The sequence below is a fragment of the Aptenodytes forsteri genome, unplaced genomic scaffold, assembly GCF_000699145.1.
Source record: "Aptenodytes forsteri isolate BGI_AS27 unplaced genomic scaffold, ASM69914v1 Scaffold70, whole genome shotgun sequence".
In the NCBI taxonomy this organism is placed as follows: domain Eukaryota; kingdom Metazoa; phylum Chordata; class Aves; order Sphenisciformes; family Spheniscidae; genus Aptenodytes; species Aptenodytes forsteri.
Window position 1 is genome coordinate 1,651,303 of NW_008795690.1, and position 10,662 is coordinate 1,661,964.

The 10,662-nt window shown below is 38.1% G+C and overlaps 1 protein-coding gene across 1 annotated transcript in view; it reads left to right on the forward strand.

The window, feature by feature from the left end:
* CMTM4 (CKLF like MARVEL transmembrane domain containing 4) overlaps positions 1–9,006 on the forward strand; it is a 22,232-nt gene extending 13,226 nt beyond the window's left edge. Inside the window, exons 3-4 of the mRNA XM_009282875.2 lie at positions 6,897–6,995; positions 7,935–9,006. Coding sequence (XP_009281150.1) covers positions 6,897–6,995; positions 7,935–8,108 — 273 coding nt within the window. The 3' untranslated portion in view covers positions 8,109–9,006. The remainder of the gene's footprint in view (positions 1–6,896; positions 6,996–7,934) is intronic.
* The last annotated feature ends 1,656 nt before the right edge of the window (positions 9,007–10,662 follow it).

Here is a 10,662-nt window from a genome sequence, read left to right on the forward strand (position 1 = left end):
TGATGAACCCCCCTGCCACTGAAGTAGTTGGCAGAAAATTTGATGTGGTGCCAGAATGACAAACTCTCTTTTGCCAACCTTGGCTCTGAAGAGTGTAATTACAAAGCTGTAGTTTAAAGGCCTTCACAGGGCAATCTTTCTTTCCTCCCCCTTTCCTCCCCCTTTCCTCCCCCTTTCCTCCCCCTTTCCTCGTTTTCTTTGGCTTGCTTAGCTGTTGAATGAGAAATTAAGTCATCCTTCAGTTTTATGTTTACTGCTGTCAAAATAGCAATACGTATTAAGGATAATAATGAATATTTTATAAATGTTAAAAAATTGTCAGAATTAATTTCTTCCGGGTTAGTGCTCTTCATGGACATTTGTTCTCATTTGGTGCAGCATGGTGTAAACAGTGATGCATTATTCTGTAAGAAATACAAACACAAGTTTTAAATACGAGAAATATTACATGGTTTGGTAGTTATTGCTAGTAAGGTCTGTTGCTTTGTGACAATAACTGCTGGTCCTGTCTGTGTGCAGGACGGCTTATTGGAAAAACATGCAGGGAAAGCAGTGAGGAGCAGCTAAGAAAGAACTGAGAGGGAAATAGGCAGGTGATCTTCAAGAAAGCAAAATGAAATGGGGATTGTAGAAGCATTCATTCAGGAATGTGTTTTGTCATTTACAGCAGAGTTACTACATCTAACATAGCTTGTATTCCAACTCCAAAAATAGTTAGAAATAAGAATAAAATCATACGAATCTTGGTTTTGAGGCTACTTCTTCCATTTCTTCAAAATCGTAGCTTGTCCCTGACCTTTTGGAGAGCTGGCTAAGGTTTTTGAAAGTCACTTGTGTTAATTGAGGGCTTTTTACATACTTTGCTTGAGATGCTGGAAATAGAACTGATTTCCAGCAAGTGCCAGACACCTGGGACCAGATCAAAGAGCCTGAACAGGAGCACCTGCAGATGAGTGCTAGAGACCTTTCGGGGCTGCTGTGTGTGATGTGGGACCCACCGGGACCTTGGGGACCTTCAGCCCTGTGTGGGGGCCGGGCAGCATAGCCTCATGTTGTGAGATGGGCCCTAAGATGTCTCTGTTTGCACAGCGTGATTCCAGCCCTCTGGGTCACCAACATATTTCTGAAATGGTTGGTCACAAACTATTATCAGGGGGAAGCGATGCTTATGTAAATCTTGGAGTAGCAGAATCTAGCGTTTGAATAAAGGCTCCCGTACCTATGTAAGCCTAAATAAATGAGAAAGAGATGGGAATTAATGCTCATACAGTTAATTCTGTTCTTTCTACTTAGGACTTATTTTTGCTTGAGAAACCGTGTTTCCACTTTTAATTGTGGTGCAAAATGCTCATACAACGTTTAATAACATGGTTATAGAGTAAAATTGTGGGAGTTTGACCAGAGGTGCTTGGTTTAGAGGACTGACTGGTATGTTTGTAAACTTGATAGCTTCATGTAGAAACAAGGGAAAAAGTTCCCAAACCTTGCAAGTAAAGTACTGGTTGGAGAAAAAATTTGGGACATTGTAAAAAAAGGCGGGGGGGGGGGAGAGAAAAAAAATCAATAACCACGCTTCTTCTCCCTTCCCCTGCCAACTGAAAAACAAACCACCAAAACCCAAACAGACCTAAAAGGAAATGTTACTTTGAGCTCTCTCTTTTGTGGAAAATAACCTGGACAGCAGCAGTCTGCTAACTTCTGTCACCTTTTGTGACAAAGGCAAGCTGTTGAAATGTGCAGGCTTATTAGTAACCACGCTTCCTCTCCCTTCCCCCGCCAACTGAAAAACAAACCACCAAAACCCAAACAGACCTAAAAGGAAATGTTACTTTGAGCTCTCTCTTTTGTGGAAAATAACCTGGACAGCAGCAGTCTGCTAACTTCTGTCACCTTTTGTGACAAAGGCAAGCTGTTGAAATGTGCAGGCTTCTTTTCCAGATTACATTCATTTAGCTACTTTAAACTCCATCTAAATGTAAACTCTTGGATTTCAGAAAGCAAATGACAAAAGCAACCACCAGTTTAAATGTCCTATTTTTGTTTATACAAATTACAATTGCAATATGGCACTGTTTCCCTTTTAAATAGTATCTGGTCACTTGTGCAGTCTCTTACTTCACCACGAAATACAGGATAAAAAGGCAGAGCATGTATTTTGATTAAATCTCTCTTAAAAGTTTGCGTGTGTGAAGTCATGGACAGTGATGGATAAAGGCACGTGGATATTAGTGACACCTCTGAGCATCAGAGCCAACTCCTGGTAATATACCAAACTGGAGGACTAAACAGAAGCTTTCGAAGCTGATGTCCCTTGCAGCTTTCAGGAGCTACTTAATGGGAGTTTTCAGGTCTGTTAACAGACCTCTCATTCATAGCACCAATTCAGCTTCTCCATCCTCATTAATCCAGGAACCATACCTGCCCAGACCCTTAAAAATGAAAGACTGTAGGATGCTGTCCACTTTTTTCTAGAGTTTCCTACCTTTACAGCAGAATCAGCAGAACAAAAGCCTCCCCCTATCTATTTTAGTATAAAATACTGTCTTGGCATAAACCCATCTTCATCCCCAAGTTAAGATGCCTCCTCTGCCTTATGCTCCTTCTGAGTGGGAGAGATAGCTGGTAATGGCAGTAGCAAATATATGTCCTTGGATACTCTCCTTTGGACTAATAGGACCAGTGGTGACTGAACAGAATGACTTGCGAATAACTAGCAGGAGACCAGAAGTCAGTCTTTCATTTTTAAATCATTTTGGAAAGGAGAAAGGGAGCAGCAGCAGTCTAGAGTGGATTTGATTCAGCTCATAGATTTTATTCTCTGTTACGGATGGCAGCTTTGTACAGTATTTTATGGCACAGCATACTGTCTCATGAGGTTGCTGTAATTTCAGCAGAAATTCTTCTGTGTGATGTGGTTTTTACTTTGTCTATAAATATAATAGCAAGAACTTCAGCTACATCATGGCCAGATTTCAAACGGCTCATCTTTTTTCAATTAGTTTATTCTTTTTATTGTCACGATTATTCATTTTCTCTTACGTGGAAAAAAGCTACATTATTTTAGGGAGTGTCTTTTACTTCTTGAATTCTTGCTGTAGTTCATTCCCTTTTGTTTCTGCTCTGACTTCTTCCAAAACGGTGGTATTTTTTCTTTTCTTATCTTTCTGCTCTAAGTAGTAAGTACCAAATTTTGGATTAAAAACCTCCACCAATATTTGCATCTGTGATGTTACCGTTATATGACAGTGTTATTGATAAGTGTCATTGTTCCTTAAGCTCTAAACAATCTGATCTGTAGATATGAAAGATTGTGTTAGTTTTAGGTTTTTAAGAAACCAGCCTTATTGTATGAATGTGAATCAGTTATTAACTGCATTAAAAGGTTTTGACCTAAACAGGGAAAATGGAATTGCAGAAACAAATGGGCGCTTCAAGATGGAATCAAGTCTTCAGATTTGAATTGGTGGATTCTTTGCAAGGAGACATTCGATATTCTTTGTAAAGAGTACAATAAAATAAGGTGGCAGTGATGATGACAAAGGTTCTAACATACTTGTATCTTTGGTTTTCTGGAAATATCGTGACAAAGGCACCAGCAGTCTAATTTCAGCAGTATTTCACGTTCTGCGGTATCTCAAACTTCATACAAGAAGCCTGCAAGTCAATTTGTGGCATGGAAATAGATGGTAATGTCTGTCATGTTGTGGATAGGTCTAGCTATCTTGCTTATACTATTCTCCTTTGGCAAGATGATCAAGCTGACAGATTCAAAAAGTCAGAGGTCAGCAGGATTAATTAATAAGCACATCTGACTCCATAAATCATAAAGCATTATGTGTCATCCACTTAGTCTTTAAGTATGGTACTAAAGAAGTATAAAATGTGTGTCTGAAAAAACATAATCTGGATTATAGAAGTGAAAAGGTAGAATATTAAGCACATCTTTGGTTGTTCTGGTGGTTAGCTCCCTTACAATTAAAACTTACTTCGCTTTCTATATGACTTTTGTCTTAACTTTGCAGCTGTTAATTTTGTTACACTATTAATTTTGTTGTGCTTTTCTATGCTAAACTTTTAAAACAGCTAGTATTCTTTGATTATTTGAATACTGGAGTCTTCATTTACACAGCTCAATCCTTTTAATATTTAAAGCAGTTTAGGTTCTCTGATTCATATTATGAGAAATTTTTTCCTCCTTTCAAATAACTTCTGTGGCTCTTCTCTGGACCCTCTCCAATTTTTCAACATACTTTTAAAAATGTGGATACCGGAACAGGATGCAGCATTCCAGTGTCCCTTGCAAAGGTAAGCTTACCACCTTACACCTATCGTGTCCATATGTCCAAAGGAATGTATAAGTGCTTTTTCTCCCTTTTTTTTTGTCATGGCATCACATGTTGAGATGCTTACCTACTGTAATTACTACGTTCTTCTGAGTTATTTCTTCTAGGATTTTCTCTCCATTCTGTAGGTCATTCCTCTAGGTGGCAAATGTACTCTGGTAGTAAAATACACAACCTGACCTTGGGTTGAACTGCCCTTTTTTTAATTATTCAAGAGCATAGCTGCCCTCTCTTCAGTATTTAGCTTCAGCATTCTTGGTGACATACATATGTTTACTCTAGAGATTTGATGAAAATGTTGAATACTATTGAGTCTGGTATTGTTGTCATATATAGTGAGTCTTCCCCTCTAGTGAAAAAAGGTTTGTGCAGATGAGAACCACAGCTCTTGCTGGCAACCCCAGAAGCACAGTTAGAGCTGCTAAACTCAGAGTTGGAGAGGAGGGTACTTGAAGAAATTGTGAAATGCCATTTATTTTCTAATATCTCTCTTTCTTAAATTTATCTCTGCAAGGCAAGAAATTACAGAATTAAAATTGCAGTAACTATTTAATAAAATTCCAATGTTGTTTGATGCCGTAAGTACCAGAAAACATCTATTTCGGTGAGCTTGAACAGAGATAGAAAGTATCTCTGTAGTTATATGCTGGCAGGTAAAAAGATGGTAGGAGTTTGAGACCCACAATTTGCTTTTGTTTCCTTACTATTTGGTAAGACAGTTTGGGTCTTACTGGGCTCATGAAATCTGAACACGTGGGTGGAAATAGCGGTGAGCAATGGAAGCCTCTCAGATTTCTTGGGAAAGTCCCCCTTTTAGATGAGGATCAGGCCACAGTGATGCATCATACAGTTTATCCCCAGGTACACTTAATTTTGATAACTAGCTGTTGCTGAGTCAGTACCCTCAAAGAAGTTTTCCCTGTGAATAACACAGTGCCAGAAACTTTCAGTTTTTACAATTACTTTCTAAAGCATTCTCAAATAATGGCTACGAAAACAGATGTTTTGGGGGTGGCTAGATGACAATGGTCTTTTCAAAGTCTTTGTGCTGTGTAGCTGGAACATAGTCATGGGATTCATGCCCAGGGAGTAAGTTTAGATTTATATCTTCAGTTTTCTAAGCCTGACTACTTACAGCACTTTACAAGATGCACTTTGGGGGAGGAGGGGGGATATTGTACTTGTAGTAAGTGGAGGCGCAGGGAGAGGAAGTGAGCCTGACCTGCATGTGAAAGAAGAGAGTCAAGTAGAACAAATTTGTCCTTGAATTCTAATTAAAGAGTGGTGATGGGATTTTCTTTTAACGGTGGGACTTGGCATGTTCAGTGTGGCTTTGTTGTTTTGTTTTGTTTTTTTTTTTTTCCTTTAACTCAGAACCGTAAGTTGCACAGCAAACTTGTCTACAGGTTTTCTTTCCATCTCTTTTGGCTATGGTAGTATTCACCTCTCACTGATTTCATGTTCCTTCAGGGTATTTGTGCTGAAGTGCCATTCCCTGATTCCTCCACACCCCTCCTTGCTCCCTGACTTCACCTATTCATTCAGTTATCATGATAGTCTGTTATTTCCTACATCTCTGCAGTGTATGTATAGTGCAGTGTACATATGTATCAAATGTTTTAAAAAATTGTGAAAGATGCCCTGAGTAACATACTGAACAGCTAGTCCCTGATGAATCTAGCACTTCTATTACTTTAAAGTCCCAACTTTTGAATTTTTTTTCCTCGAGTCTGATCAGATAGTCTTGTATTGACGGAATTATTCTTGTGCTAATAGCTTCCATTCAGAATTCTTACTTATGTTCCAATGATACGTTAATGACCCTGCTTTTTGTAAGGCATGGCAGCATATTCATCTGAACACGAAGTGACATATGCAGCATATGTATAACTGAATTACATGTTGCCTGTTATTTTTCTGTGCTTGGAGCAAAGCGAGAATTTTCCCTGAATGTAGGTGCCCCTGGGGTGTTGCTGTGCATACGTTCTAAAATGTCTGCTTGAAACATCAACTTTATGCAATAAATACGTGAAAAATCCATGTATTCTCACAATATGGGCAGCTGTTATAGAAATAGCATAGGACATGCAGTTTTCTACAATAAAGGCCTCAAAGAATTTGTAGTAAAATTCATGACTGTTACCTGGGCAGTGCATGGAGCACTGTTGTGATGTGAAAAATAACAAAGGGTTCCTGGAGTACTAAAGCTTGATATTCAGGTTACTTCAGCGTCAGCTGAGGTAGAACAGCTTTACTCATTGTTTATGCTGACAGTACTTTTCTAATAAACCCAGTAGAAATTGAGGTAACGTGTCCAGAATCTGCACTGGTGCTTTGTATGTACATGCTATTTGACTTCAGTTCACAGACTAATGCGCACACATGCTACGTTTCCTGTGTAATAATCTTTGCCTTCTCTTGCATAACTGATAAACTGCATAGAAAGTGGGAAAGTATTGCTATAGTTCTTGTTCTAACCTTCTGTTTCATCACTTCTAATAAAAGCAAGCAAAGAATCATTGTTTAGTAATGCTAATGAATTTATTTTTTTAGGATCTGGTCAACACTGGACTCAGCACTTTCTTCTTTTTCGTTGCCTCTGTAGTACTTGCTGCTTTAAACCATAAAACTGGAGCAGAAATTGCTGCTGTGGTAAGAATTTGAACTTCTTTATATATGACTCTTATCTTCTATTAAAACTAAGAATAACTTTTCCCTCATGTTCATTGAATACTTCTGTTGCCTTTGCCCCCACAATTTACTCCTAATTTTACAGTTGGCTATATGCTAAATTCTGATTTAGAAAGTATTGACATCCTTTGACTTGTTTGTCTTAAGGCTTGAGGCAAGAACAAACAGAAAAATTACTTGCAGAGAACACTAACAGTTGAACTTGCCTTGCTTCTTTCTCTATGGCTAGCTTAGACGATACTGCTCTATATTGCAAGCCTACGGAAAAGATAGAGACAAAAATTCACAAGAAATTGGAGCTGCTTACACATAATTTGCTGAATTCTTCTTGCTCGCTACAGATCATTTTTGTTCTGTGGAGTCAGTATAGTAGTACTTCAAGATTTTAAATCTGGAACAGTAAGGTCAAGCAAATTGATTTTGTGCTTGAGTTAGCAACCCCTCCCCCCCTGCCCCCCCAACCTGGACACTGAAAATCACACAACAGTTCTGCAGAAGCATATAGGAAGAACTGCGAATTAGCTCCTTCTCCAGGCTGATGGTCTGGACTGGTCATCTGTCCTCTTGTCATTCACTCGCTATTACGTGCACCCTGAGGAATGAACTGTTGGATGTAGAGCTGTTTTCTTCCTTACAAGAGGTTCTTCTATTGAAGTTGCATTGCAGGATTTAATTGTCATGTTTGTAGACAGGAACTTTGTTTTCTGGGATCATTGATCTTAGTTGCTTTTGCAGATTCTCTAGTTCATTGAAGAAGAAAAACAACATCAATTTTACAGGGGATGATGATTTGTCAGTGCAAATGAAGTAGAAAACTAAGTTTCTGAGGAATTTGTTGTGAAACTACTATTGTTCTTGTTTTCAAAAATTGTCTTTGACAATTCTTTCTACTTCTTGTAGATATTTGGTTTCTTGGCAATGGCAGTGTATGCTGTGAACACATATTTAGCTATTAAAAAGTGGCGAATGAACAGCAGACAACAAAGTAGTCGGCAGACCAGTGATTACATACGTGCTCGGACAGAATCCAGAGAAGTAGATCATCGCCCTGAGATTCAGCGTCTGGATGCATGAAAGCAACATTCAAATGGGACTGCAAAGGGAAAAGAAGTGCTTAACTCCCTCATGGAATAAAGGGTTTTTTCTTTATTTAAGGAAGAAAAGGAAGATCAGACGGTGGCAAAGAATGCCCAGCCCTGCATATGTGCAGAGATGCATTGAGTCAGAAGCTGTTGTCATGAAGGCAGTAAATGTTGGTCATTCAAAAGCAAGATCCATTTAAGACGTCCACATATATATACATATATTATATTTCTTATATAATATAATATATATATATGTTTTGCAGTATGTTACTGTTTTGGATTAGCTGCACAGTACTTTATTTCCCTCTCCCAAGTGCAAGCTCTGAATATACATGTTCTGCCACTGTTTCTTCATCTATCGTAAACACTAAGACCAGCACTACATTGCTTGGTTAATATAAGAAAGAAATCCACCAAAAGTAAATTTAATACACGCAAAAAGGAAGTGAGGGGCAAATAGCAATAACTTTAGCCATGTATCGTGTCCAACAAACTCTCGGTATCCATCCTCATGCAGCCTCGGCCGTGCAGCTCAATTCTCATCCGCAAGATCTCCTGCAGTTTTACTATTGGTGCACTTACATAGGTGAAATGGACAACTGTTCTGCATTTTTTGGTTGATGGATATAGTGTTGAGATAGTTACCCTATGGGTGACTCTGAAATTGCCATATTCAGTTCATGCATGGCCTTGGCCAGATCTGAACTTGTGCAAAATTAGCATGTTTACTGAATGGTCACCATAATGCATCAAGTGCAAGTACGTGGTTTTCTGCTAATGTTGGGATACATTCTTTTTTTCATTCCGAAATGGGAAAAGAAATATGCTTGGGAGGGCAGAGTGGAGAAAAGGGGGTTGAGGGGCACAGTAGAGAAAGAAGGGGTTGTCATCCAATAGACTTGCATTCCAGTCATGGCTTTTTTTCCTGTTTTTTGTTGGGTTTTTTTTTGTTTGGTTGGTTTTTTGTTTTTTGTTGGGGGTTTTTTTGTTTGGTTGTTTTTTTTTAAGGTTCAACCTTTCTGAGAAGCCTTGGGTAAGGAAGAACTAGGAAAAAATTACAATGTGCTTATAAAGTGTTTCTAAGGTTGCAATATTGTGATTCATGTAAGAGAAATATTTTCCTTTCTGGAGGGTTGTTTCTTCTAAAATTAAAACTGTTGGTAGTAGGTAAAACTGATTTTTTTTTTAATTTTTAATTGGGTGTTTCTGCAATTTTTTTTCCTACTAACTGAAGTTTTCTTATTTTAATTGTACTTCCAGTGAAGAGAGGATATTTTCTCTACTCAGAACTTGAATTCTGCAGTAATCAGTTAGACAATATCATAATGTTATTAGGAAGATGTCCCTTGATATTTTTCTGGTTTTTTGATTGGTGTTTTTAACTATGTAATCCATTATTTCGCATATGCATGCCTGCATATTACATGAAGAAAATGTGTAGGGGAGAAGATCTCTAGAGCTGAATTCCTTTCTGGTGTAAGCCAATGAAATCTTTGAAATTAGCGCAACTGTATGCCATGTATGCCTGAATTTATCTCACATTTGACTTGAACGCTTTTTGCATTGTGTTCTTATGTAGCTGTATTCTTAAGTGGCTGAATGCAGTTAACTGGAGTCTTAAGAACAAATGGCAATATGTTGCAACAGGTCACTTTTAAATATGAAAAACAGGTTATACCAAACAGAAGATTAATAGGGGCTTTTTTAATACTGGAGGGAACTGGGATAGTGACAGGTGTGAACCTAACGCTGCAATGTTTGAATCAAGCAACAGAGAATTATTTTGACGTGTGAAAAACCGGTGACAAAACTGATGTATTTTTTATTTTCAATTTATTGATGTCTACAGTGCATTTCACCTTAGTGGCTAAAATGGAGATTAAAATTCAGAAAGATGTACTAATGAGGTTAAAGAAAACTTGCATTTTCGTAATGAGTAATGATTTACCAGTTACTAGTAACATTTTATGGTGCTTCATTGAAAGTTAATGCCAAAGGGAACACCAGTTTAAAAAAAATCGAACCATATAAGCCAACCTCTATTGATGGGTTTAGAACACAGACATTTTATTGAGGTGGTGTCTCACCAGGATTACTGTGTGTCTCATGAAAAGTAAATGACAGTTCCATGTTCAGTGTGATATGAAATAACAAAGTTTATTATCGCCAGTACAGTTGTTACAGCTCTGCTGTTTTTCAGCACTCTGCCTAGTATTGGCAAAGTTTGCAAGGAGAGTTTGTGGATATTGTCAGTTATTAAAAGAGCCTTTTTAAAAGTAGCGCAAGCGTATCTAGACTGGAATTGTAAACTGGCATTAAAGCAGTTTGTATAAAATTGTTTAAAAACAAACAAACCAAAACCACACCAAAAAAACAAAACCAACCCCCCCTACTCAAATACAGAATATTGTCCTCCAGAACATCCATGCTTTTAGAGTGGAACCCTCATCTGAAATCAAGAAATAGAAGTTAGGTGATGCATAGCAAAGGCTTTTCATTAGGAGTGTATCCTAATCCTGTCCACTGAAATGGTGTGTACGTAA